General features: G+C 46.8%; 1 protein-coding gene across 2 annotated transcripts in view; it reads left to right on the top strand.

Annotated features, from left to right (window-relative positions):
• Nucleotides 1–1,455: 1,455 nt before the first annotated feature.
• The window catches only part of MAP2K6 (mitogen-activated protein kinase kinase 6), a 127,984-nt gene continuing 103,104 nt past the window's right edge, over nt 1,456–26,335 (top strand). Inside the window, exon 1 of one of the 2 annotated variants that reach the window (XM_055408709.2) lies at nt 1,456–1,738. In XM_055408709.2, the coding sequence (XP_055264684.1) occupies nt 1,723–1,738 (16 nt within the window). In that variant the 5' untranslated portion in view covers nt 1,456–1,722. Of the gene's footprint in view, nt 1,739–3,568; nt 4,920–26,335 lie in introns of those variants that run through there. The other variant, XM_055408708.2, reaches the window with a different exon arrangement.

Genomic DNA, 26,335 nt, shown 5'->3' with positions numbered 1-26,335 from the left:
AAGACACAGCTTTGATGCAGTTACATCCCCTTCCAAAGACGTTTCACCAGCTCCTAAGTACCTACAGGATAAAGCCCAAACCTCTGGCTTGGCCCCCACGGTGAGTCCCGTCTGCTCCCACGTCTGCATGCAGTGTAGACAGGCTTCCTTGCTCTCTCCTAAACGGGGCTGCTTCAGATACCCACCCGGCTTCCCTGATGGCTCAGCCGGGGAAGAATTTGTCTGTGCAGGAGACGCAGGTTCGATCCCTGGGTGGGGAAGATCCCCTGGAGGAGGGCATGGCAACCCACTCCAGTACTCTTGCCTGGAGAATCCCATGGACAGAGGAGCCTGGCGGGCTGCAGTCCGTGGGGTCACAGAGTCAGACACGCCTGACGGCGCACACGCGCAGATGTCCACTGGGCCTGCTCACACCTCAGCAGGTTTCCACTCTCAGCTCCACCCTCTACCTGAAAAGCACCTTTCTGAGTCTGGCACTCAGTGAAGAGGTCTGAGCTTGCTTCAGCCCAGGTCCCCTCCACCCCTTGCAAGGACTGTCCCATGCCTGCCTGCTTCCCTGAGAAGGGGTGACATCTCTGCCCACCTGCTGTCCAGCTCCTAGCCGTGAGCATTACCGGCTGACCTCAGGTCCTGGAGAGGGCCTGGCACACTCCAGGGGTTCAACAAAACCCGGGAAACTCTGCTGAACAAATGCAAGATATCTGACTGTTAATACAGCATGACCACCTGCTTTCTCCCTGAGGCCAGGGGACTTTCCTAGCCCCCTTCAGGTGAGAAACAACATCTAAGCAATTTAACTCTGATAAAGTTTGCTTTGACACACAAAAAGCAGAACTTCCTCCGTGATCCTTCAAGAAATGAGAACTCCCCATCCCTCCCCCACCTCCGCGGCCTCCACCCCGCCCCAGCACTGAATTTCAGATTCCCCAAAACGACCTGGGTCTCTGCTTACTAAATAAAACTTTGCATCTTCTCTGCAGCCACCTCCCCCTGGCCAAATCACCAGCGAATTCTCCAGGCAAGAAAAAGGTTTTTAAAAAATGGACGTTTGAGGTGGGGGAAAAGAAACGTCTACAGGAAGGAACCGTCCAACTGGTACTGCCCTGCAAACACGTGAACCCCGAAACTGACTTTCTGAGCCGGCCGAGTGGTTTTCAGCCAAGCCAGTGTTTTTTAGCTGCTGTTTCGGGGGCTTTTGGAGAACACAGATGCCCGCTCCCCTCAGCCTTGTCCGGCTTCTCCCATCACCGGGTACCGAGTGCGTGTCCGACTTGTTTACCTGGACGCAAGCTCTGCCGCCCCCAATCTTCCCGCGCAGCGACCCGCGCGACCACGTGTCCTGAAGTCAGAGCCCCGCGGACTCCGCACAGGAACTACACTTCCCAGCGGCCCCCGCGCCCTTCGCAGGAAGGACGTCTGCGCACTAAGATACTCAGTTCCAAGTTTGGAGCTTTTAGCTGCCAGCCCTGGCCCATCATGTAGCTGCAGCACAGCCTTCCCTAACGTTGCAACTGGGGGAAAAATCACTTTCCAGTCTGCTTTGCAAGGTGTGCATTTCCCTCTGGATCCCCTGGAAGTCCATCTGGTGCCTCGGTCAAGAGAAACTCCACTTGCATGAAGATTGCACGCCTGCAGCTTGCATCTTTGTTGCAAAACTAGCTACAGAAGAGAAGCAAGGCAAAGTCTTTTGTGCTCCCCTCCCCCATCAAAGGAAAGGGGAAAATGTCTCAGTCGAAAGGTAAGAGCCTATTTGCATCACTTGCAAAAAATGCAAAGGGTTGTGCATGCAATTATGAATGCATGGGTGCAATTCACGCCTGGCGATTGCATTTTTAAGTTTGAGGTTTTCCACAGCTCAGTTGCATTTCCTGTTTAGTATGTGTCTTTTTTTTTTTTTTTTTTGCAGACACAGAGAGTTCCTGTAAGGCAGGGCTTGCAGTTCAGCTGTGCATTGACGTTATTTGCATTCTTCTGCTAGGATTGCTGAGCTCTTTTTTGCCTTTTGCCCAGTCAGGAGAGATAGAGCAGGTTGGTAGCGTCTGAATGTGCAATGCTTTATATAATTGTAAAATTCTGTAGTATGCACAGATACAATAGGTAATCTTATATGCAACAGGAATACGAACTTTTTAAAAAGTCGGTAGGTGAAGATGAAAGGTAAAACTTGAGTCCAAGTAGTAGGAAATTAATGTAATCTTATATTCCTTTGGGAATGAACCGTTGCGGTGCTGGTATTTAGCTAAATTTCCATTGATATCGCTCTGAACATTAAGCAACTTTTGATTTTTAAAGGAAGTAAAGGTGAGCGGTAGCATTTTACAAAAAAAGCAGACAAGACGTCTTTCTCTTCCGAGATTTTGCACTTTATGCTAATTGCTTATTGGTTCACAGTATTTAGAAGCAGCAATAAGGACATCGATGTTTTATGTTTTCCCATTTGGGAGATGCTTTGCATCTCCAGGGAAAAACATTGGGAGAAAAACTGTACTTCTAAGCTTTACCCCAAGGTGGGGGGACTGCACGGCTTCATTGACAACCATAATGAAATCTTTTAAATGTGTACTTGCCTATATTTAGCATAGGTCAGAAGTTCAGGGTTATGGTTGTTTTATGTTTTTCCTTGAAAAAATTTTTTATTTTTTAACACAGTTGTATTTTACAGACCTAATGTCAGGCTGGGGGGTTAAAAATATAGAGATCCTGACGTGACATTATAGAGCCGAGGGTGTGTTATCAGGTGGCCCTGAGCCTGTGACTTGTTTCAGAACAAATCCTCGTTGAGCACAGGGAAAGCACATGCCCTGTGAGGATGTATGGAAGGGAAAGGTGGGCGCCAGGGAGGGGAGGGGGCTCCGCAGGGTGAGTGAGGAAGTCCCAGGGAGTTCAAGTGTCTCCTGCATGTCCTGCTGCTCTTTGGGGGACTGTGTCACTGTTTAGTTCTGTGTGATGGGAGTGGGAGTCATACATCTCAGCCCAGGAAGGAAGTAGCATATATTCTCAAAAATTCAAAGTAAGGCTCTTTCTGTTCTCTGGGTATTGGGGGAAAATGGAAATCTGAAAAGCTAAGAGCGCCCAAGTACCTAGGAATTGGTATTGTGAATTGCCAGTGTTCCTCAATATCGGTAAAACCTGTGAGTACAGTCTCCTAATTGAGCAGAGAAATAAATAGTAGCTTAGAAGGGCGTTCCTGGCTTTGATGTATGAGAGAGATGGCATCTGGTTGCTTTGTATTTGCTGTATAGTCACTCATGCATTCAGGTCATTTTAATATGTAAGTGGATACATGGTGATAGCTGTGTATCTGTGTGTATATGTGTGTGTGTTGGGCACAGAATTTGGGGACATATAAAAGTATTTCATATGTAAGTGTTTCATTCAAGGAATTTACTTGTGTTTGCTGAAACAGAGCATGTATGCAAATCACTGTGATGCATAATTGCTTAGATCATGAAGCGAAACGGGGCATTTGTAATTTAGAGATGGCAGTGGTCTTCTCCTCTCTGGGAGGCAAGAGGGTGGTGCTCTAGTGAGCTTCTCTTTGGACCTTAGGGTTTAAACTCAATCATGTTTCTTTGTGCATTTTGGGGGCTCGCTCCTAAGGCAGCTCCACCCTAGCAGAGGAAGTTGGGAAGCTGACAAAGAAGTTAGCCTGACCCTCTTCCATGATGGGTGCTCCCATAATACATCACGTGCTGGCAATCCTTCACATGGATCCCGTTTATCCAAGTGGTTGTCTTAATTGGACCCCATGTGGAAGGTGCCTCTGGTGTGAACGTGGGATTCCTGTCCAAAAGGAAAACTTTTTGATGGAAGAAAGTGTGTGATTATTTCAGAAATGGCAGAGACTTTTGGCCTGGACTTTACAGTGTGGAACTGGTCTAATTCAGCTACGGTATTCTCAAATGGCCAAGATTTTTTTTTTTTCGCAGTACCAAGCTTCTTTGTAATACTATAAGCAAATGAAATGAAGGAAAAGCAAACGGCGCCTACAGCCTCATAGTATTGAAGGATTTAGCAACATGTTCAATTCAAGGGCCTTTGCGAAGCTTCTGGATCACTGTAATTCAGTTTTTCAGACCTCTAATTTAAGGCACAGCAGAGGCAAAAGAATTACAGACTCCCTGGGAGCTGGGAGGGCTGGCTTACTCCTCTCCAGCCTCACCAACAGTGAGATTCCCAGAAAGAATTTCTTAAAAAGAAATTTTGTTTTCCACAGTTGTAACTTTAGGTGGTAGGCTTTTCAGCTTGTTTATATTAGCTGTCTGGGGTTGAGCTGACTTTTTCAAATATTAAAGTGGCAGAATGCCTTTTGAGGAAATCTGAAATGTAAGTTAACAGGAAGGGCACCCAGAGAGTGCAGGAATTCCTGCACTTTACCGGAAGACAGGCTACAGGAAAATGTGTCATCTACATTACCCCGAGAGTAAAACTATTGTTATCAGCCACAATGATCTGAGGGAGGGAGTCTGGCATCCCCCAGTTCACCTGAAAAGAGAGAAAATGTTGGACCCTGTTAGCAATGCACTTTTCTCTCTACCCCCTCAACTCACCTTTAAAAAATATTTGTTTGTCTTTGTTTAGAATAGTAATAGGTACATTGTGTCATGGACTGTGTATCAGGCACAGTTCAGAAGCCTGCAGAGGAGAGTGACAGGCAAGGACTGTCAAAGGACCCACCCCTACTGTGGGTTTCTTGCTTCTGAAATCCATGCCAGCCTGGGAAATGAAAACTGTACATTTCTCGTTCTGTAAATTCCTTTGTTAGGTTGTACCCGAGAGACTTGTCATGCTTAGCCTGTAATCTGAGCCAGTCTGTTTTATAACCTCGTACATCTCAGGACATGAAATCAGAAGAGGTGGCCTGGGTTTCCTGAGTTTGTTTTGTGTCCATGTGGCATTCATGACTTTGCAACATGCAGGTCAGCAGCAGGGGCTTCCCCGGGGGTCTCTGGGCGGTAAATCTGATGCTGGAGGAAAGGGTTGAGATTCTTGTTCCTTTGTTTTTCACAGATTAGTATCATTATAACTGCTTTACATTATTTTAAAGTTTGAAAGGTCTATAAGGAATATTTTTAAATCTTAGGAAACTGCCTAAGTAATACTTTATTGTAGAAACATTTGAAATTGTAGGAAAGAAAAGCAAGGATCATTAGTGACCGCAGTGTACATTTTGGCATATATCCTTTTGGACTTTTTTCCTATTCTGATATATATGTGAATATGAATAAATCCAAAATGTTTATAAAATGATTTAGTTGCCTTTGGGTCACTTGCCAATAATACTATGAAATAGTCAAAGTTAATATATCACTACATTAACAATCTAATTCTAACACTACAATTTATTTAAATAGAACATGAATGTTTATTAGCTTTCAATGTTATGATCATTGCTATGATAAACGTCCCAGTTCAGACATTATGTATACTATGGCCTTTGACTAAATTCCAGGACATAGAACTACAGGTTACGAATCTCTGATTCTTCCCCATGTCGCATTCTTTTCTTCACCTTTTAAAAGTAACTCTTTTATTACTATGAAAACAATGTATACTCACTGAAAAAAAAATTCAAGCGGAAGAGAAGTTCATAATGAGAAAATAAAAATCGCTCAGAGTCACAGCACCCACAGCTAATTCCTGCTGACTTTTTGGTGTCTCCCTGCGTGTGAAAGTGAAAGAGGAGAGGGAAAAGGTTGGCTTGAAGCTCAGCACTCAGAAAACGAAGATCATGGCATCTGGTCCCATCACTTCATGGGAAATAGATGGGGAAACAGTGGAGACAGTGTCAGACTTCATTTTTCTGGGCTCCAAAATCACTGCAGATGCTGACTGCAGCCAGGAAATTAAAAGACGCTTACTCCTTGGAAGGAAAATTATGACCAACCTTGATAGCATATTAAAAAGCAGAGACATTACTTTGCCAACCAAGGTCCGTCTAGTCAAGGCTATGGTTTTTCCCGTTATCATGTATGGATGTGAGAGTTGGACTGTGAAGAAAGCTGATCGCCGAAGAATTGATGCTTTTGAACTGTGGTGCTGGAGAAGACTCTTGAGAGTCCCTTGGACTGCAAGGAGATCCAACCAGTCCATTCTAAAGGAGATCAATCCTGGATGTTCATTGGAAGGACTGATGCTAAAGCTGAAACTGCAATACTTTGGCCACCTCATGCGACGAGTTGACTCACTGGAAAAGACTCTGATGCTGGGAAGGATTGGGGGCGGGAGGAGACGGGGACAACAGAGAGTGAGATGGCTGGATGGCATCACCGACTCGATGGACATGAGTTTGAGTGAACTCCGGGAGTTGGTGATGGACAGGGAGGCCTGGCGTGCTGTGATTAATGGGGTCACAAAGAGTCGGACACGACTGAGAGACTGAACTGAACTGTTTCGTCAGCCTCCGGATGGGCTCTCAGAGAGTTCCACTCTTTTGCAGCTATGCGCAATACTGCAGGGACTGTAACACCTTGAACACGCGTGTTTGTGCATTGGCCCGGCTGTCTCTGTAGGCTGGGCCCCTGGAATTGGGAGTGCTGTGCGAAGGCTGCCGTGGGTGTGCTGCCCCCCGGGGTGCCAGCGCTGCTTCTCACTCCCCAGTCGTGTTTACAAGTGTTCATGCGCTCCTCTGAAGCATGCTGGTAAATGTTGCCACCCAAGTTACTCTTCAGAGGGGTTATGCACCCTCCTGTGTGTAAAACGGGTAACCTCTGAATAGCACAGGCAACTGCACACTCAGTGCGCGGTGGAGACCTAACTGGGAGTGAAGTCCAGAAAAGCGGGTGTGTGTATTCACGTGGCTGGTTCATTTGCCGCACGGCAGAAACCAACACAAGATTGTGAAGCAACTACAGGCCAGTAAAACTCAATTTAAAAATAAACAAAATAAAACAGATAATGAACGAGGACCTGCTGCAGAGCACAGGGGACTCTACTTAATGCTCTGTGATAACCTACATGGGAAAAGAACTTGGAAAAGAGCAGATACATGTGTGTGTATAACTGAACCATTTTGCTGTACATCTAAAACTGATGCAACATTGTGAATCAACTATACCCCTAATATAAACTTAAAAAAAAGTTATGCTCGCTTTCCTTCATCCTGAGTGTAATAATTTGAAAAAAATTTTTTTTGCCAATTTGATAAAAAGTATTACTATTTTACTCTCATTTCTTTAGTGATAAAGAAGTTGAATTTTTCTTTTTTTCTTTTTGACATCTGTGTTTCATGTGTTTGAATTTTTTTTTTCCTCATAAAATGTGTCTTTAAAAATTTTAATTTGGGGATCAGATTATTTTCAGAGTTAAGCCAGAACATTCCAAGATGGCAGAGCTTAGGTAATCATGGGTTCAAAGCTGGGTTCAACTTTCATGCATCTAAACAGTTTAATTCCCTGGTGAGTTCTAATTTTAATTTTAACCAAAATGTCTTAAGTAAACATATACTTTGTCGACTCATTTTGTTCTGCTCTCTGTAGCTATCCAAATCTGGATGACACTAAGAAGAAAAGTATAATGATTTGATTTAAATTCCATCTGGAATTTACTAACTTCTGGACATCTGTGCATTTTCAGTTATCTCTACAGGCAAAAGTAGTTTTTCTTGGGTTTCATGAGTGATTCTCACCTAAGCACCTGGTTGTGTTATGTGCATCGTGGCAGAATAATTCTTTTTTTTTTTTTTAGCTTCATGTGCAACAGCTCATCATAAAAGGGGTTTCCTTTGCTAGATTTGCTGGAAGAATGAAGGCAAGGATCTGCTGTGATGATCTCAGAAATTATATCAAGTTCACATTTTCTTGATACAGCTTTCCTTAGTCAATGCTCCTATTTATGCACCTTGATATTAAGTAGTAGAATGTAGAGCTGTGAAAGGAGTTTTATAATCTAATCATCTCATTTTACAGAGGGCAAACAGAAGCTCTGAAAGAAGGTGATTTGCCTGAAGCCCGAGCCATAGGTGGAACTTACACCTCCTGATTCTTTGCCCCGGCGTTCTTCTCACCAAACCACACACAAACACTATAGTTTGAATCCATATTTATAAAACATTTTTTTCCAGAATCTTGAGGATATTTCACATTTTTTTGTTTTGTTTGTTTTTGCGGGAAGCATGCTGGCAGGTAAGACTGACAGTACAATCAGCAGAGGTGCTTTCTGCGCCCGAGTGAAACTGTGATACTTGATCACAGTGGTTTTTTTTTAATCAGTTTTCTGCCAAAGGATATTTTGCAAATGCTCTCATTTTAATTCCAGTGCCTACACTATACAGCTGCAAATTTTAGCCACTGCAGTTGTTTGCCTTTTATGGATGATCTCTGAAAGCCTCTTGCTGGGTAGCTAACATTTCTTCTTCTGCATCTTTGCAACTCTGCCTCTTTGAGCTTATGAGCAATAGGTGTTCAATGAATGTCTGACAGTGCAAGTATTTTCCATCAGTGGCTCTCTATCATTTTTCATAAAAAGTGAGGGGTAATTAAACTATAAGGCAGTTTTCCTGTGCTTCCTTTTCCACATTGATGTCTCCATTCTATCTTCGCTTGATTATTTGAAAGTTGCAAGAACAGCATAAAAAGCAACTGAACCATTCCTGAAGAAATGTCATTCTTCCTGCTTGGGCCTTCTAAGCAGGTTTAAAGATTGAGTGATCCTCACTCAGCTCAAAAAATACGCAGGATGAAGATGAGTTGTCTGGAGAGTCCAGTGGGATAGGATTGATGTGAATTCCTCCATCCCATGGTGGTTTTAGGAGCTGGTTTGCAAGATACCTCTGAACTCGGGCATCTGAAGGGTTGTCAGAGATAAGCTGCCAGTTCTTAACAGCTGGCGGCCCTGTGAGCAAGCAGGGGCCTCTGCCCAGGTAAGCCTGCAGTCTCCTCCTGGGCCCGCCACCGCCACCGGCTCTGCAGCATCTGTTTGTTCGCGCTCCGCTCCCTCATGTGGTATTCCTTCCTGTGAGCCGGTGCGCAAGGTTTGGTGCACTGTTCCTAAGACCCCCTCTTTGTTCTGTGGCAAGATATTCACGTTGTAACCTACACACACGATGTCTATTACAAATCATCATAATTTAGGCAACTTAATTATGAGTTGTTGTTTGCTGTTCAATCTCTCAGTCGTGTCCGACTCTGCGGCCCCACAGACTGCAGCACGCTAGGATTCCTTGTCCTCCACTGTCTCCCAGAGTTTGCTCAGACTCATGTCCACTGAGCTGGTGATCTATCCAACCATCTCATCCTCTGTCACCCACTGAATAGGCTCTTGTTGGATCCCTCTTCGTCTGTTTTATTTTCTAGTCTGTATATCTATCCTTAAGTTGGGTTGGGGTCAGCCTTGCTTTTTCTTTCTTTCCCCAGAGACAATTAGCTAAGATCTGAAGCCATCCAGCCCACATCCTGTTACCCAGAGCTATCATTATCCTCATCGCTTATTATTTCCCAGTCACTTTTCAGGTGTTATGATTTTGAACCTTACCTACGTCCTAGCAGGGCAGACAGGCGTATGTGTGCTCAGTTGTGTCTGACTCTTTGCCACTCCATGGACTGTAGCCCGCCACGATCCTCTGTCCAAGGGATTTCCCAGGCAAGAATACTGGAGTGGGTTTCCATTTCCTTCTTCAAGGAGTCTTCCTGACCCAGCCGTGGAACCTGTGTCTCCTGCACTGGCGGGTGGATTCTTTACCACTGAACCGCCTGCAAAGCTCAGGAGCAGGGTACAGTTATTGCTCATTTACAAATGAAGGCGCTGGGGCTTTGGAGAGCTCACTGACATGCCTGGGGCTGGAGAGCCAGCAGGCGGCCCAGGCCGGATGCAGAGCCTGGCCTGTCTGGCTGCAGGGCCCAGGCTCATCACTGGGATCAGCAAACCACATCCTGGGGGCCAAATCCTGACCCACCTGTTTTTTTTTTTTTTAATTTATGTATTTTTAATTGAAGGATACTTGCTTCACAATATTGTGATGGTTTCTGCCATGTATCAACATGAATCAGCCAGCCTGTGAGCCAAAATGGTTTACACATTTACAAATGATTGGAAAAAAGAATTAAAAAGAATAACATTTCATGACAGAAGAAAGTTATATGAAATTCGAAGTCAGTGTCTACCGATAAAGTTTTATTGGGACACAGCGCTGCACGTTCATTTCTGTGCGGTTGAAGGCTGCTTTCTGCCCCCGCGATTGTATAGTCGAATCACTGTGATAGAGACTGCCTGTCCTGCAGAGCCCAGAATATTGACTCTCCGGCCCTTTTCAAAAAAGCTTGGTGACCTTGCCCTTTGTGACTTTCCTCTGTCATGTGATGCCTTCTGGTCCATATTACATTCCTCTTTGGCTTTAATTGGGAGTCGTTACCCTGCAAGGCCACGCAGCCGGGCCACAGCCGGGGACCCCAGGCCGGGCCCACAGGAAGCGCAGAGCGGCGTCTCTCCTGGCTGTGGCGTTGGCGGGCCCTTGCTCATTTCCGCCGGCCGAGCGGGCTCCTTGGCGCATCCCGAGGGCGCTCCCCTCGGCCGCGCGCTTCCTGCTTGCCCTGCGTCTCTTTTACGGTCTCGTCTCTCCTTTACCGCCCCTTTGAGGAACCGATCATTGCTTCTTCCCCGGCCCCTTCGTCCTCCACTTCTCTGTCCCACATTTTGTGCAAAAAGCCAGTGAACTAACACCGAGTCATGCCCCACACCGCCTGGCTTTGTGGGTTGGCATCCTGACACAGCTCAGGGCTGCCATCGTGCCTTTTGTGGGATGAGGACAGGACCCTCCTTCCATCATCATTCGTCTCACCCAGGCAGGTTATCGCCTCCTGCAAAGGCTGGGGCCCCTGTCTCACGGGGCGCTCAGTCGCGTCTGACTCGGTGACCCCCGGGACTGGAGCCCACCAGGCTCCCCCGTCCGTGGGATTCTCCAGGAAAGAATACTGGCGTGGGTTGCATTTCCTTCTCCAGGGGACCTGCCTGACCTGGGGACCGAACCTGTCTTCTATGTCTGCTCCATTGGCAGGCAGATTCTTGACCACTGATGCCACCTGGGAAGCCCATTTTCTCATATGAGCTCCCCCAAATCTGGGTGGACAGTTGCGTTTCGTGTGTGAGGATCCTGTTGCTTTCAGAGTCGCTGATATTGTGGAGGTTGGGTATTAATATTTATCAGGGAAGGTCCTGGCAAAGGTTCCGGAAATGAGGGAAGGGGAGGACGTGGAAGAGGGAACGTGAAGGCAGAGTTGTTTTGCGTGGACAAGCCCAGATTGTTCATCGTCTCCAAAGAGAGGTCTGCTTTAGCCCCCTGCAAGGAAGTGCTGTCATTCCTGTGCTCCAAGACGGTAGCATCAGCGTGGAGGCTTTCATAGTCCAGATAACTGCGCGCCGCGACGGGCGCAGCTCATTCTCACGTCAGCAGGGCCTAATGCAGTGATGCCCCATTTTGCATATGAGCAACTGAGGCCAGAGGTTAAATGTCATGGTTGATTGTGACACAGCGGAGCTTTGGTCATGGTCTGTGTGACCCCAGCACCTGACTTCCTGGTCTCTCCACTTGAGAGGCTGCTCCATCATAGATGTCTGAACCCACTGCCTGGAAGACAGAGTTGCAGACAGACAGCATGGATGGGTCCCGCGGGCACTTGAGCACACCAGGGTCACGTGTTGTCACTAGGAGGGGCTGACCGGTGTCTCCCTGTGGATAGGTTCCTTTTGAGATGTTCCTTTAAGCCTAAAATATTGAGCCTGACTCATCCCGAGAGTTCAGGTGGAATTCCAGATGCACACTGCCCATTGGTTAAAGGAAGCTGGTTACAACTGGTCTGCTGACACTGGTGTGTACAGACCAGTAGATGGAAATCTGTTGAGCGTCAGTAATGAATGGTGACTCCGTTACCTGTCTTAGAGTCTGTAACCAAGCAGATCTAAACCTGTGTGTTTCCGTGCACATCCAAGTGAAATTGCTTTGAAACAGTGAGGAAAGCGCGGCCAATCTGGCAGCACACCGCAGTGGAGGAGTAACGCTCTGTTGGGTGGCGGTTGCCTTTTTCTTGGTTGTCTCATGTAAATCTGACAAGTGCAGTTTCCTTGAAACTGTGAATGAACCTGAATCCTCCCTGTTTTCCTTTTCTACTGGAAGGTGTGGAAGAAACCAGAGGCACCTCTTTCTGTGTGGTTGAAGAGGCAGGTGTGAATTCTCTCAAGGCGATGAATTCTCTCCTAGCTTTCTCTCCTCTCAGAGCAGAACAGTCAAACCGAGGCTCCTGCCGCTTCCTGTGATCCCCGAGGAAGCCCTGGGGGTGGATGGCGGGGTGTTCAGGGACAAGCTATTCATTCCTTTCCTCTGTCCCCCTCCTCCAACCCCGCATGGGAAGGATGAGTTAGAGATAAGGGTGAAGCAAGAACCTGGAGAACCAGTAGGAGCAGAATGGCTCAGGCCCGCAGCTCCCAAGTGCGACTAAATTTATAGATCAGTCTAACTGGAATTGACGTCTTTATTGCAAGTGTAAGCCTTTTATCCCAAGATAAATGTGTCATTTATTTAAGTTTTCTTTTATGTACCTCAACAGAAATATAACATTTTCTCGCAGAAGATTCTGCTGGTTTCTGGTTAAACGTATTCCTAGGTATTTTTAAAAAAATCTTTCTATTGCTACTGTTAACATGTCTAGAGGTATATTTATCAATAATGATAGTGTTAGTTGCTCAGTGTGTCTGACTCTTTGTGACCCCACGGACTGTAGCCTGTGCCAGGCTCCTCTATCCATGGAATTCTCCAGGCAGGAATACTGGAGTGGGTTGCCATTCCCTTCTCCAGGGGATCTTCTTGACCCAGGGATTGAACCCAGATCTCCTGCATTGCAGGGAGAATCTTTACTGTCTGAGCTCCCAGGGAAGCCATATTTATCAATATCTATCTCTATATAGCAATATACAGAGTGATCTTTAAAATATATAATATATAAACAAATAACTTAAAAAACACTCTATTTTATATTGGAGTATAGCTGATTAACAGTAGTTTATTGGCTATGAATTATAGCCAATAGTTTCGGGTGGATAGCAAAGTGATTCAGCTGTACGTTTACATGTATCCATTCTCCCCCAAACTCCCCTCCCATCCAGGCTGCCGCATAACACTGAGCAGAATTCCCTGAGCTGGTTATCCGTTTTAAATGAAGCAGCTAAACAGATACCATTTTGACTGTTATGTTCAAGATACTCTGCTGGGTGGAACTAGATAGAAATGCACTCTGCTCTATTTTTTAACTTACTAGGAGCCTTGAAAAATCTACTTGATCTTTACCTTCCATTTCCTGACCTGCTGAAAGGAGACTGACATGTTCACAGCATTGTTATAAAAATTTAGCAAGATGGGACTTTCCTGGTGGTCTGGTGGCTAAGACTCTGAGCTCTCAGTACAGGGGGCCCTGGTTGGGGAACTAGATCCCACATTCCACAATGAAAGGTCCTGCATTCCGCAACTAAGGCCTGGAGAAATAAATAAATCAATAAATATTTTTAAAAAGATAATATTTGTAAGGTACTTAAAACAGTGCCTGGCACATAGTAAGCACTCAATAAATCATAGCTATTAAAAAAAAATTAAGCAAGGCTATGTGTGTAATGTGCTTTGGGCAGTGCTTGGCATTTGTTTATTTATACAGTATTTATTGAGACCCCTGGTGGGTGTGAGGCACTGGGCTATAGTAAGCTCGCTATAAACATAACCTCTTTCTTTCTCTCCATCTTCTTAAGGAGCTTATAGTCTAGTGGGAGGTAAGATTGCAGAGAAATGTGTAGAATACAAGCTAGAATCTTAGATATGCTTAGAATAGACACTGTGGATTAGAAAGCCTTAGCTTACTCCTTGGAAGGAAAGTTATGACCAACCTTGATAATATATTAAAAGGCAGAGACATCACTTTGCCAACAAAGGTCCGTCTAGTCAAGGCTATGGTTTTTCCGGTGGTCATGTATGGATGTGAGAGTTGGACTGTGAAGAAAGCTGATCGCCGAAGAATTAATGCTTTTGAACTGTGGTGTTGGAGAAGACTCTTGAGAGTCCCTTGTACTGCAAGGAGACCCAACCAGTCCATTCTAAAGGAGATCAATCCTGGGTGTTCATTGGAAGGACTGATGCTAAAGCTGAAACTGCAATACTTTGGCCACCTCATGCAACGAGTTGACTCACTGGAAAAGACTCTGATGCTGGGAAAGGTTGGGGGCGGGAGGAGAAGGGGACGACAGAGAATGAGATGGCTGGATGGCATCACCGACTCTGTGAACATGAGTTTGAGTGAACTCTGGGAGTTGGTGATGGACAGAGAGGCCTGGCGTGCTGTGATTCATGGGGTCGCAGAGAGTCGGACACGACTGAGTGACTGAACTGAACTGAACAGATGAGGAGGAGATCAGGAAAATTTTTACCATGAGTATAATAAGTATCAATCAGATTTTCACAGTCAATGAGAAAGTCATGACAAACCTAGACAGCATATTAAAAAGCCGAGATATCACTTTGCTGACAAAGGTCTATATAGTCAAAGCCATGGTTTTTCCAGTAGTCATCTATGGATGTAAGAGTTGGACCATAAAGAAGGCTGAGCGCCAAAGAAATGATGTTTTTGAACTGAGGTGTTGGGGAAGACTCTTGAGAGTCCCTTGGACTGCAAGGAGATCCAACCAGTCCAATCAGTCCTGAATATTCATTGGAAGGACTGATGCTGAAGCTGAAACCATAATACTTTTGCCACCTGATATGAAGAGCCAACTCATTGGAAAAGACCCTGATGCTGGGAAAGATTGAAGAAAAAGGAGAAGGGGGTGACAGAGGATGAGATGGCATGACCAACTCAATGGGCATGAGTTTGAGCAAACTCCAGAAGATCGTAGGGGCTTCCCTGTAGCTCAGACGGTAAAGGATCTGCCTACAATGCAGGAGACCTGGGTTCGATCCCCAGGTAGGAAAGATTCCCCTGGAGAAGGGAATGGCAACCCACTCCAGTATTCTTGCCTGGGAAATCCCATGGACAGAGGAGCCTGGCGGGCTACGGTCCATGGGGTCGCAGAGAGTCGGACGTGACTTAGTGACTGAACAGCAACAGACACAGCAAAACAGTTTCTTAGAAGAATGAAACAAGAGAAGACGGCCTTGGGAAAATCTCTGGAGTTTTGAAGACGTTATGTGTGTTTTCTAAGAACTTCCTGTTTCTGCTTACCTCAATACTGTACTTATTGCTTATGATCACAATAGGTTAACAAGCGAAACGCGTCCTATGTCATACTTTTAGGTGGTTTGTTTTTTTTTTTTTTTAATTGTGGAAACTCCAGGAAACCTAGAGGTTAATAGTTAAACAAGTATATCATATCAGCTGGGTTTATGGGCACAGTGTAATTATATAAGCAAGCTGTTGGTTCAATAATCAACGTCTTGCTAGGTCACAGAATACTTTCCAGAGCATGACCACAGCTGCAGTTTTCATTTTTTTATAACCTGCCAACCTGCCTTTTCCATTTCTTAGTTCCTTCTCTCTCTTCTAGAATCATCTGAAGGCAGTTGAAAAGAAGGAAAACCGTCCTTCTGAATTCTCCTTTTACTTTTGAAAAGTGAAAGTGTTAGTCGCTCAGCTGTGTCTGACTCTTTGTGACCCCCTGGACTGTAGCCCGCCAGGCTCCTCTGACCGTGGAATTCTCTAGGCCAGAAAACTGGAGTGGGCTGCCATTCCATTCTCCAGGGAATCTTCCCAACCCAGGGATCGAACCCTCGTCTTCTACATTGGCAGGGAGGTTCTTTACCACTGAGCCACCAAAGACGCCCGCTTTTACTTTGACCTGAGGAGAAATGCTCTAGAAATTTCTTTGTTTTACCAAACTTACTTTCTCAACCCTGATACCGGGGATTGGCCAGGGAGTTCATACATTTGTGTGTGTTTTTTTAATTTCAGGAAAATTCCATGTAAAAGAGAAATATATTTAATGCAGTTGGCATTTCCATACAATTGTTAGATTACATTCGTTTTTTTTTTCTTTCATTATCTTGGTTTGAAAAACACAGTGACCTACAGCTCTGGAGTCCACAATAGACTGTTTCTCGTTGTACAAGTACTGAGTCACCTTCTTTCTCCTGGGTGACTTCAATCAACTCAGGGTTTGTGGAGTGGATTAGGTGGGTGGGCTGAGTCACTGCCCCCCGCCCGCCCCCCCAGTCTGAGTCAGGAAAACCGTGGGGCAGTTTTTGCGTTGTCACCTTGCTGAGCAGTTAAAGAGACCACGTGACCCAACCAGGGGGATAGGACCTGCCAGGTCTGTCATCTCCTGCAGGTGGCTTGCCAAGTCTCCTTGCTTGGGACTTTGTTCCTGAGTAAGCTTCTATTTTTATAGATAAAGAAGGGGGAACATGTAGATTTAATTCTGAAATTGATTTCAGAATGAGATGGAGAAATTTGGATATGTCAGGGTTTTTAGTTTTTAGTCGCGAAGTCGTGTCCAACTCTTTTGCAACCCTGTGGACTATAGCCTGCCAGATTTCTGTGTCCATGGGATTCCCGGGCAAGAATACTGGAGTGGGTTGCCATTTCCTCCTCTCAGGGATCTTCCCGATCTAGGGATGGAACCTGGGTCTCCTGCATTGGCAGGCGGGTTCTTTACCGCTGAGCCATCTGGCCAGTCCACGTTAAGGTCAGGGTGACGTTTTTTCAAGTTACATTTCAGTCTTTCTTTTCTGATGTGACATGTCTAAGGAGACGACCCCAGATGGATGAGACTGTGTGTGGGAGGCCGAGGGCCAGAGACTGATATTTCATGGTTGACTTTAACACGCGTTATTGAAGAGTTACATAAATAATCTGCAGCTTGCCCTGTGCTTGGTGACTACAAAGTCAGCTAGACTTCCATCTCTACCCTCGAGAAGCTCAGCGATGATGGGGGGGGGGTGTCGGTTTGCAGGGGCCGCCATAATGGAGTACCACTGATGGGGTGACTTGCACAACAGAAATGCATTGTCTCTTGGCTCTGGGGGCGGGAAGTCTGAGATTCAGGTGTCAGCAGAGTAGATTCCTTCTGAGAGCTAACCAGGGACCGTCCACTCCACGCTTTCCCCCTGGCTTCTGGGGGCTTGCCGGGGATCTTTGGCATTGCTTGGCTCCTAGAAGCATCTTCCTGATCTTTGCCTTTACTGTTACCTGGACTTCTCCCATGGAAGTGCCTTTGTCAAATTTCTCCTTTTTATCTGCACGTCAGTCCTGTTGGGTTGAAGTTCACCCCAATCCTGTATGACTCATTTGGATGATATATTTGTTGTGGTTCAGTCGCTCAGTCGTGTCCCACTCCTTATGACCCCAGGGACTGCAGCACGCCAGCCTTCCCTGTCCTTCACCACTCCCGGAGTTTGCTCAAACTCACGTCCATTGATGATATATGCAACTGCCCAATTGCTCTGTAAGAGAAAGTCTCCCTTTCTGGGGTGCTGGGTGTTAGGAACTTGGGGGAAGGGCCACAATTCAGCCCACAGTGTGAGAAGATGAGCGTGTCAGCAGATTAACGCTACAGCGTGTGACACGAGTGTCCATTTTGGCGCAAGGTACAGCGGCGGGAGAGGGCACCCCTCCTGGGGAGAGCCTGCGGGTTGGTGTGGGGAGGAAATGTCAGCTTGGCAGAACGGAACTTTGTGTTTGGTGCTTCTTGCAAGAATCAGCGAGTAAAATGGGAGACTTGCCCTGTCTCCCCGAGCACACAACCTGCTGTTTCGTCTCATTTTCTGTTGTTAGTGACAGACTGGACACTTCTAAACTAGGGGAGCAGGGGGAGGTGTGTGTGTGTGAAGTCAGAGCCCCCCCACACACACACGCTATTGCTGTCTTGATTCCCCAAGCTTAAACCGTGTCTGGTGGTGATGACGAGGCCGGCAGACCCTGTCGGTGGTCGTCCCAGGCCCTTCCGTGTGCAGACGTGGAGCTGGGCCTGGGGAGTTGGGGCATCTCCTGCTTTGTAACCAATGGATCCAGGCCTCACGGAACAAAGCTTAAGAGGGACTGGGAGTGGGTAAGAACCAAGGATCTGTAGCCAGGCAAAACTTATTTTTAGCAAAGGCCTGTAAGCCTCAAAAAAAAGTACTAGTCCAGTGTTACCAAGCTCTTCCAATATTGATTATTAACTAGAAGTCTTTTCAACTTGTGTGTCTATTTATTTGTGTTAATTGTTTAGTCGTGTCCGAATCCGTGCGACCCCACGGACTGTAGCCCACCAGGCTCCTCTGTCCGTGGGATTCTCCAGGCAAGGACACTGGAGTGGGTTGCCGTGCCGTCCTCCAGGGGGTCTTTCCGACACAGGGATTGAACCCATGTGTCCTGTACTGGCAGGTGGCTTCTTAACCCCTGAGCCACTGGGGAAGCTCATGTACGTTGATAGGCAGTTTTACTTTCTCGATGTGGTCTGTTTAGCATAAAATTCTGACTCAGAGCACCAGGACCGGCTTCAGGAAGAGCGGACAGTCAGGATGTGTTAGCTGAGGGGTCAGCGGAAGGTCAGGGGAAAGGGACTTCCCCAGGTTGGGACGGACGTCCGCCATCTGTCCTTGTGCGGCCATGGGGGCACCTTGCTGATGGGGCGGGGCCGGGTGGGCACCCAGAACAAGCCACGGGAAGGTGCGACTCCTCCAAGCTGGGTGGAGGCTCTGGGGACAGGTGATCCAACAGAAAGGGGACAGGTGGGCCGGAGGGTGCGGCGGGAAGACGAGAGTTAGGTGAGTGACAATGGAAGGGAATAAGGCAGTACTCGACAGGGAGGTCAGTTGCAAGCAGGGATCAAGAGGGAGAGGCCCTGAGGACGTATGGAGAAGCAGCCCAGCTCGCCTGTGCGTTTGTGTTGGCTGTTGGCGCTGCCCAGGTGGTGCTAATGGTAAAGAACCCGCCTGCCAAAGCAGGAGACTCGGGTTCGATCTCTGGGTGAGGAAGGTCCCCTGGAGGAGGGCATGGCAACCCACTCCAGTGTTCTTGCCTGGAGAATCCCGTGGACAGAGGAGCCTGGCGGGCCACAGTCCCTGGGGCCGCACAGATTCGGGCAGGACCTAAGCGACCGAGCACACGCGTGCCGCAGCTGAGAACCGAGCGTCCGCCTCGCCTCTTCCCGGCAGCTTCCAGCAGCCTGGGGCCCCCTGGCCGTGCTGTGGCTGCCTTCCCCGCGGCCTGTGCAGCCGGGCTGGACGGATAGGCAGCAAAGGAGCGCCTGGAACGCGCCTGCGGCTTGTTGAGCAGCTGCGCACGGCTCCGATGCGGGGCCGACAGGCTCAGAGGAAACAGCAAGTGGGGAAGCCGCTGGATGCTCAGGACTCTGGTTCTAGGAGTGAAACCGGCCTCCGATTTTCCATCTCCGATCAGGAGGTCAATACGGGTCTCATGCAAGCAAGCAGCCCTGACTCCTCGTCATCCGCTTCCGAGGCACGGATGTCCCTGGCGGTCCAGTGGTTAAGACTCCGTGCTTCCAATGCGGGGGTCACGGGTTCTAGCCCCGGTCAGGAAAGTAAGATCCCACGTGCCACAATGTGGTGAAGCCAAAAATAGCCATTCCAAGGCAAATCTGGGAATAAGAAATCCAACTTCTGGAGGAAATTTTGTGCTGCTTTTCTGTTCTAAAAGGGGCACCTGAAGCTGGATAATATGGGGGTTGGGGGTTTCTAGCTCCAGTCATCCTGCTCTTTGTGACCTAGACAATTTCACTCCCATTTATGACACTCCATCCTCAGTAGGGAGTGATTTTTTGATGCCTACCTTGTGCAAGGGTTTGTAATAAGCACCAAACTTATTAGCACTAATCTTCATAAAAACCCAAGAGGCAGGTAGACTTATCCCCATTTTACCAAGGAGGAAATTGGAACTCATGTTAATAAGTTGCTCAGGATCCTACAGTTAGTGGTCTCCAGTGCTGGGATTTGAGTCTGGCTCACTGAAATTCCTTGGTTTTGTGTGTTTCACTGTGTAACCGCCATGTAAAAATAGTGAAACACAGAAACACACTATTGCGCAATGAGAAGAGCTGGAGTTGCAGGTGCCGGCCTGATGTAACAGTGTTGTGGAGATTGAGAGCTTGGAGCTGCTTATGACCCAGGAGCAGTGGATGCAGAGATACAGGCAGAAGGAGTCGCAGGTCTGCGTGTGTTTGTGTATCTGTGTGGTTACTCGTACCTCAAATCAGAGTCTTTATTAAGGAGGTGCCGCTGAGCCTGGCAGGAACTGAGAAAGGCATTTCCGAGTCCTCTCCTCTGCCTCTCCCTACCGCGGGGCCCTCGTTCTGCTCTTTCCCAAGAGTCTTTACTGCTTTCCCATGCAGATGAGACTTTGGTACCTTATCGACACGCACGGGGTTTAAAAGAGCTGTCAGCCCAGCATCTCTGTCACTGTAGCTGAGTCCCCACCGTTCTTTGACTCGTTACCATCTCTGGTCTATTTTGCAAAAGAAAAAAAAAATTCCGACGATGAGTGGCTGGATCTGAGTCAGGTGCTTTTGTGCACGAGGAGTGTGAGGAGTACACCCAGGGCCCGCCGCCCGCGAGGTAGGCACGCAAGTGAGACGAATGTATTGACATCACGAGGCAGGAAATAATGAAATGACTGCAGCTGCTGAGCCTTAAACGCGAGTGAAGCTTTGACAGGACTGTGCCCTGCGGCAGTTTACCTTTGGGTGACATTTTTAAAACTTGCATGCTATGAACAATGGGGAACTTGGGTATTAAGGAAGGAGCTGTGTCTATCGATACTCACTTATATCCTCTGTGGGTGGAGAAGACTCACAGTCTATGCCATTGTTTGTCCTGTTTCTGGTTGCCTTTATAAGGAGCCCAAGTGAGCAGTAAAAAGAACACTAATACCATCTGGTGCTACGGAGTTGATGCCCTTGAACTGATGAACGGCACAGAAAAGGTGCCGTGATGCTCCCCAGTGGCTGAGAGATAAATACAAGATTCACTTCCCACTGTTGTGACAGTCGGCCAAGTGTGCATGGACAGCGTCTGGGCGCTACAGAGACACCTGGCAGAACGTGAAGAGTTTAGAACCATGATGTTTACGTCTAGTCGGGACCCTAGAAGTCATCTAGGCCAAGCACTTCCCTTTGTGCTGCTGCTGTTCAGTTTCTCAGTCGTGTCCGACTTTTTGTGGCCCCGTGGACCGCAGCTCGCCAGGCTTCCCCGTCCTTCACCATCTCCTGGAGTTTGCTCAGACTCGTGTCCACTGAGTCGGTGATGCCATCTCACCCACTCCCACCTCCTTCCCCTCCTGCCTTCAGTCTTTCCCAACATCAGGATCTTTTCCAATGAATCAGCTTTTGCATCAGGTGGCCAAAGTATTGGAGCTTCAGCTTCAGCATCAGTCCTTCCAAAGTATATTCAGGGCTGATTTCCTTTAGGATTGACTGGTTTGATCTCCTTGCAGTCCAAGGGACTCTCAAGAGTCTTCTCCAGCACCACGATTCAAAAGCATTAATTCTTTGGCACTTAGCCTTCTTTGTGATCCAACTCTCACATTTATACATGACTACTGGAAAAACCATAGCTTTGACAATGTGGATGTTTGTCAGCAAAGTGATGTCTCTGCTTTCTAATATGCTGTCTTGGTTTGTCATAGCTTTTCTTCCAAGGAGCAAGCGACTTTTAATTTCATGGCTGGAGTCACCATCTGCAGTGATTCTGGAGCCCAAGAAAATAAAAACTGTCACAGTTTCTACTATCCCCCCATCTATTTGCGATGAAGTGATGGGACTGGATGCTATGATCTTAGTTTTTTGAATGTTGAGTTTTACGCCAGCTTTTTCACTCTCCTCTTTTACTCTCATCAAGAGGCTCTTTAGTTCCTCTTCACTTTATAGATGAAGCAGTTATGATCCAGAGGGTGAAGTCATTGGGAAGTCCAAGGTCATAGAGTATTAGGTCAGGAAGACAGGTCTCCTGACTCTCACAGGGGCTGCTGTTGGCATCCTGGGTGCATCTTGGTGCTAAGCCAACCTGTGCCTCTCTGGAGAGCACTTACATTCATGCCATGAAGACAGAAACTGATTCCTGAGTCCTAAAGATGAAAATACATGAGAGTGCCAGGCCCAGAAGTCAGGACCTCTGCTAATTCCGTTGGTCATCAGATGATGGAATGGGTCTGTTCAATCCTGCACACAGTCATTCACCCATTTATCCATCCCCTGACGTGTTAGATGTTTCTTGGTGTGGTTCATGGCACCCAGGAAGGTGCAGAGAGGTGATTCCAGCTTGAAAGAAGCTCACATTCTAATGAGGGACGTACGTGTGTCCAACATTTGTGATTTAACAAGAGCTCAAAGGACAGGTTGTGTTTCTCAGGTGGCACAGTAGTAAAGAACCCGCCTGCCAATGCAGGAGATGCAAGAGACAGGAGGTCCATCCCTGGGTCGGGAAGATCCCCTGGAGGAGGAAACGGCAGCCCACTCCAGTATTCTTGGGAAATCCCATGATTTCCCATTGCATCCCATGAAATCCCATGAGAGGAGCCTGGCGGGCTACAGTGCAGGGGGTTGCAAAGAGTCAGACACAACTGGGCATGTGCAAGCAGAAAGGCTGCTTGGATCTTGGAAAGGGAACAGGAGGCCTGGAGGGTGGGTGGGGGTAGGGAGTCCAAGCGGACCAGCGCTGGTCTGGGGGGCAGTGTGTGCACGCGTGAGTGTCTGGGAAATCTTGAAGTTGCATGAGTCCACAGTGTTGGGGGGTCCTCCGGCAGGGCAAGGAAGTGAGGCAGGGGAAAAGGCAGGGCCACGGGAAGGGAGACCGTGCAACTCATTCGTGGCCGGGCTCCAGTCCACAGCATGAAATTCTCCAGAGAGGGGCTTTCTTTCAGCAGCTAGATGAATATAGTTTTGTATTTTAGACTCAACGCTGCATCTCTGTCCCTTGGCAACAAGTTTTGTTAATATTCTGAGCTGGGTTTAAAGTGAAGAGCCAAATTGGCAATGAAGTGTCTTCCTTTGGCAAGTCTGCAACTAACTTTATCAGTAGGGGGAAAAAAAAGATATCAAGTTTTATGGGAAAGCGTTTGCAAGGGTTGATTAGTATTGGTGGTTTTCTTTCCCTCCCATCTGATGACTCAACTCATAGTTCACAGTGACGTTTTGTTGGCATTTGGCCAGGTCTTGCTCCCCCGGAGGCCTGGTGATAAGGTTTTCATTCATGGGGGCAGGTCTCCCACCCTGCTTCTTCTGGTTTTTAGCTGAGAAGCTTGACATTCCTGCCTGCTAAGCCTGTAGGGAGATGGCAGGCTTACCCTGTTGGCTTTTCTGGCTGATGGCCGGCAAGCGCTACTCACAGATAAGGGCCTCTTACTGAGCAGAAACTGCAGCCTGAGTGCTCCAACCTGAGCTTCTAACTGTCCGAAACTTTGGAAGCGAGTCCTGGTCTCTGCAAAAGGCAGACTGCTCTGTGATTCCCAGCTTCCTACCAACATGTGAGATGGGGATACTTCCCTGGTGGTCCATGGCTAAGACTCTGAGCTCCCAAGGCAGGGGGCCTGAGTTCAATCCCTGGTCAGGGAACGAGATCCTACAAGCTGCAGCTAAGACCTGATCCGTTCCGTTCTGTTCCGTCGCTCAGTCGTGTCCGACTCTATGCGACCCCGTGGACTGTAGCCTACCAGGCTTCTCCGTCCATGGGATTCTCCAGGCAAGAATACTGGAGTGGGTTACCGTTTCCTTCTCCAGGGGATCTTCCTGACCCAGGGATCGAACCCGGGTCTCCCGCATTGGAGGCAGATGCTTTAACCTCTGAGCCACCATAGCCACATAAATATGCTTTTAAAAACATTGCAAGAGGGAGCACCTCAGTGAAGAAGAAATGCAAAACCAAACCTGAGGTGGTTTCTTCCAAATTTCATGAGCAGTTAATATTATTTTTGTGTCATTTTCAACTTTTTTTTTTTAACTCAAAATTTCCAAAGCATGTATCCACAGTGTTGCAAAGTTCCTAGCAACAAACTTAGCAACATATCGGAGAAAAAAAAACAGTCAACCAGTTTCTGTATTTTCCACTGGATTTGTAATCTCATCTATTTCATCTTACCTCCTTGGGCCTTGGTGTCCTCTTGTAAATAGGTGGTCATTAAATTCTGGTGTTTTAAAGAAATGCTTAATTTGATTGGGAAGATACATTAAAGCTAGAAGATGTAGAGAATACAGAGAGACAGTGCAAATTCAGAAGCATGAAATTAAGACCGGTGAATCCTAGTGGATGAAGTATTTCAGACATTTCACCCTTCCTGTGCTCCGTTTGGGTTCCAGGAAATCACCCATGCTTTCATTGTTTTTGGTAGAAGTTTGGAAGAAATTAACTCCTTAAATCATACTCTAATAGTAACCTGATTTTATGTATAACTGGACTCTTGTTTGTTTTCCAAAATACATTTATCCATTTTAAGCCCCTCAAAGAATCAAAGATAAACATGACCTTGCAATTCCACTCCTGGGCATATATCTGGAGAAAACTAATTCAAAAAGATACATGCACCCTTGTGTCTGTAGCAGCACTATTGAAAATAACCAAGACATGGAAGCAACCTGTGTCCATCAGCAGATGAATGGATAAAGAATATGTGTCACATATATACAGGGGACTATAGCTCAGTCAGCAAAGAATCTGCCTGCAGTGCAGGAGACCTGGGTTTGATCCCTGGGTTGGGAAGATACCCTGGAGAAGGAAATGGCAATCCACTCCAGTATTCTTGCCTGGAAAATCCCATGGACAGAGGACCCTGGTGGGCTACAGTCCATGGGGTCACAAGAGTCGGACACGACTTAGCGACTAATCCACCACCACCATTACTCAGCCATAGAAAAGGATGAAGCAATGCCATTTGCAGCAACGTGCGTGGACTTACAGATTGTAATACTAAGTAAAGTAAGCCAGGTAAAGACAAATCCAATATGATATCACTCATGTGGAATCTGAAATAACGATACAAGTGATTTTTTTTGCAAAACAGAATAAGACTCAGCAACTTAGAAAATAAACTTATGCCTACCAAAGGGGGAGGGCAGGGGCAGGGGTAAATTAGGAGTTTGGGCTTAACACAGACACACTGCTGCTGGGTCGTGTCCGACTCTGTGCAGCCCCATAGACGGCAACCCACCAGCCTCTGCCGTCCCTGGGATTCTCCAGGCAAGAACACTGGAGTGGGTTGCCATTTACTTCTCCAATGCATGAAAGTGAAAAGTGAAAGTGAAGGCGCTCAGGCATGTCCGATTCTTCGTGACCCCATGGACTGCAGCCTACCAGGCTCCTCCATCCATGGGATTTTCCAGGCAAGAGTACTGGAGTGGGTGCCATGGCCTTCTCTGATATACACACTTGTATTTATAAAATAGATTAACAACAGGACCTGCTGTATAGCACAGGGAACTATATTCACTGTCTTGTAATAACCTGTAATGGAAAAGAATCTGAAAAAGGATATATATGTGTGTGTATATGTGTGTGTGTATGTATATATGTAAGGTGGTCTGGTATTCACATTTACATATTTTATATATCTTATGTATATATAACTGCATCAGTGTGTTGAACACCAGAAGCTAATACAACATTGTCAATTAAAAAAAAAAGAAAAAAGCTGAATAGTGGAGACCGAGGAAGAGTTTGTTCTTTATGTGAGTTGTAGCTGCAAGATTTCATGACCAAGGAAGGTAAGGAAGTCTTTTTTAATAAGAAGGACACATTCAGCTTTATGGGTTGTTTTAGAGCTGAGGTTCCTAAAAGTTAAATAATAATAATAATAAAAAACGAAAATACTTCAATCATTTGGAAATGATTTAAAGGAAAAAAATACACATGCTACCAACCAGCAGTGTTAGATCATTAGAGCACAAACACTTTAAAATAAGTTGAGCTGTCACACTTCTCTGTCCTCTGCAGAGACTTAGTCTTGGAAAGATGGCAAGTTTGCAAATTAACAGATCTCGCTTGCTCCTTGTAAGAAAAGCTGTGACAAACCTAGACAGCGTATTAAAAAGCAGAGACGTCAATTTGCTGACAAAAGTCCGTACTGTCAAAGCTATGGTTTTTCCAGTAGTCATGTACAGATGTGAGCGTTGGACCACAAAGAAGGCTGAGTGGCAAAGAATTGTTGCTTTTGAACTGTGGTGTTGGAGAAGACTCTTGAGAGTCCCTTGGACTGCAAGGAGATCCAACCAGTCCATCCTGAAGGAAATCAACCCTGAATATTCATTGGAAGGACTGATGCTGAAGCTGAAGCTCCAATATTATGGTCACCTGATATGAAGAGCTGACTCATTTGAAAAGACCCTGATGCTGGGAAAGATTGAAGGCAGGAGGAGAAGGGGACGACAGAGGATGGGATGGTTGGATGGC

This window comes from Moschus berezovskii, chromosome 20 (assembly GCF_049115385.1).
Source record: "Moschus berezovskii isolate FMDL1 chromosome 20, NW_MosBer_1.0, whole genome shotgun sequence".
Classification (NCBI taxonomy): domain Eukaryota; kingdom Metazoa; phylum Chordata; class Mammalia; order Artiodactyla; family Moschidae; genus Moschus; species Moschus berezovskii.
The sequence above is the reverse complement of the archived record's forward strand: the minus strand, read 5'-3'. Positions and strand labels throughout refer to the sequence as shown.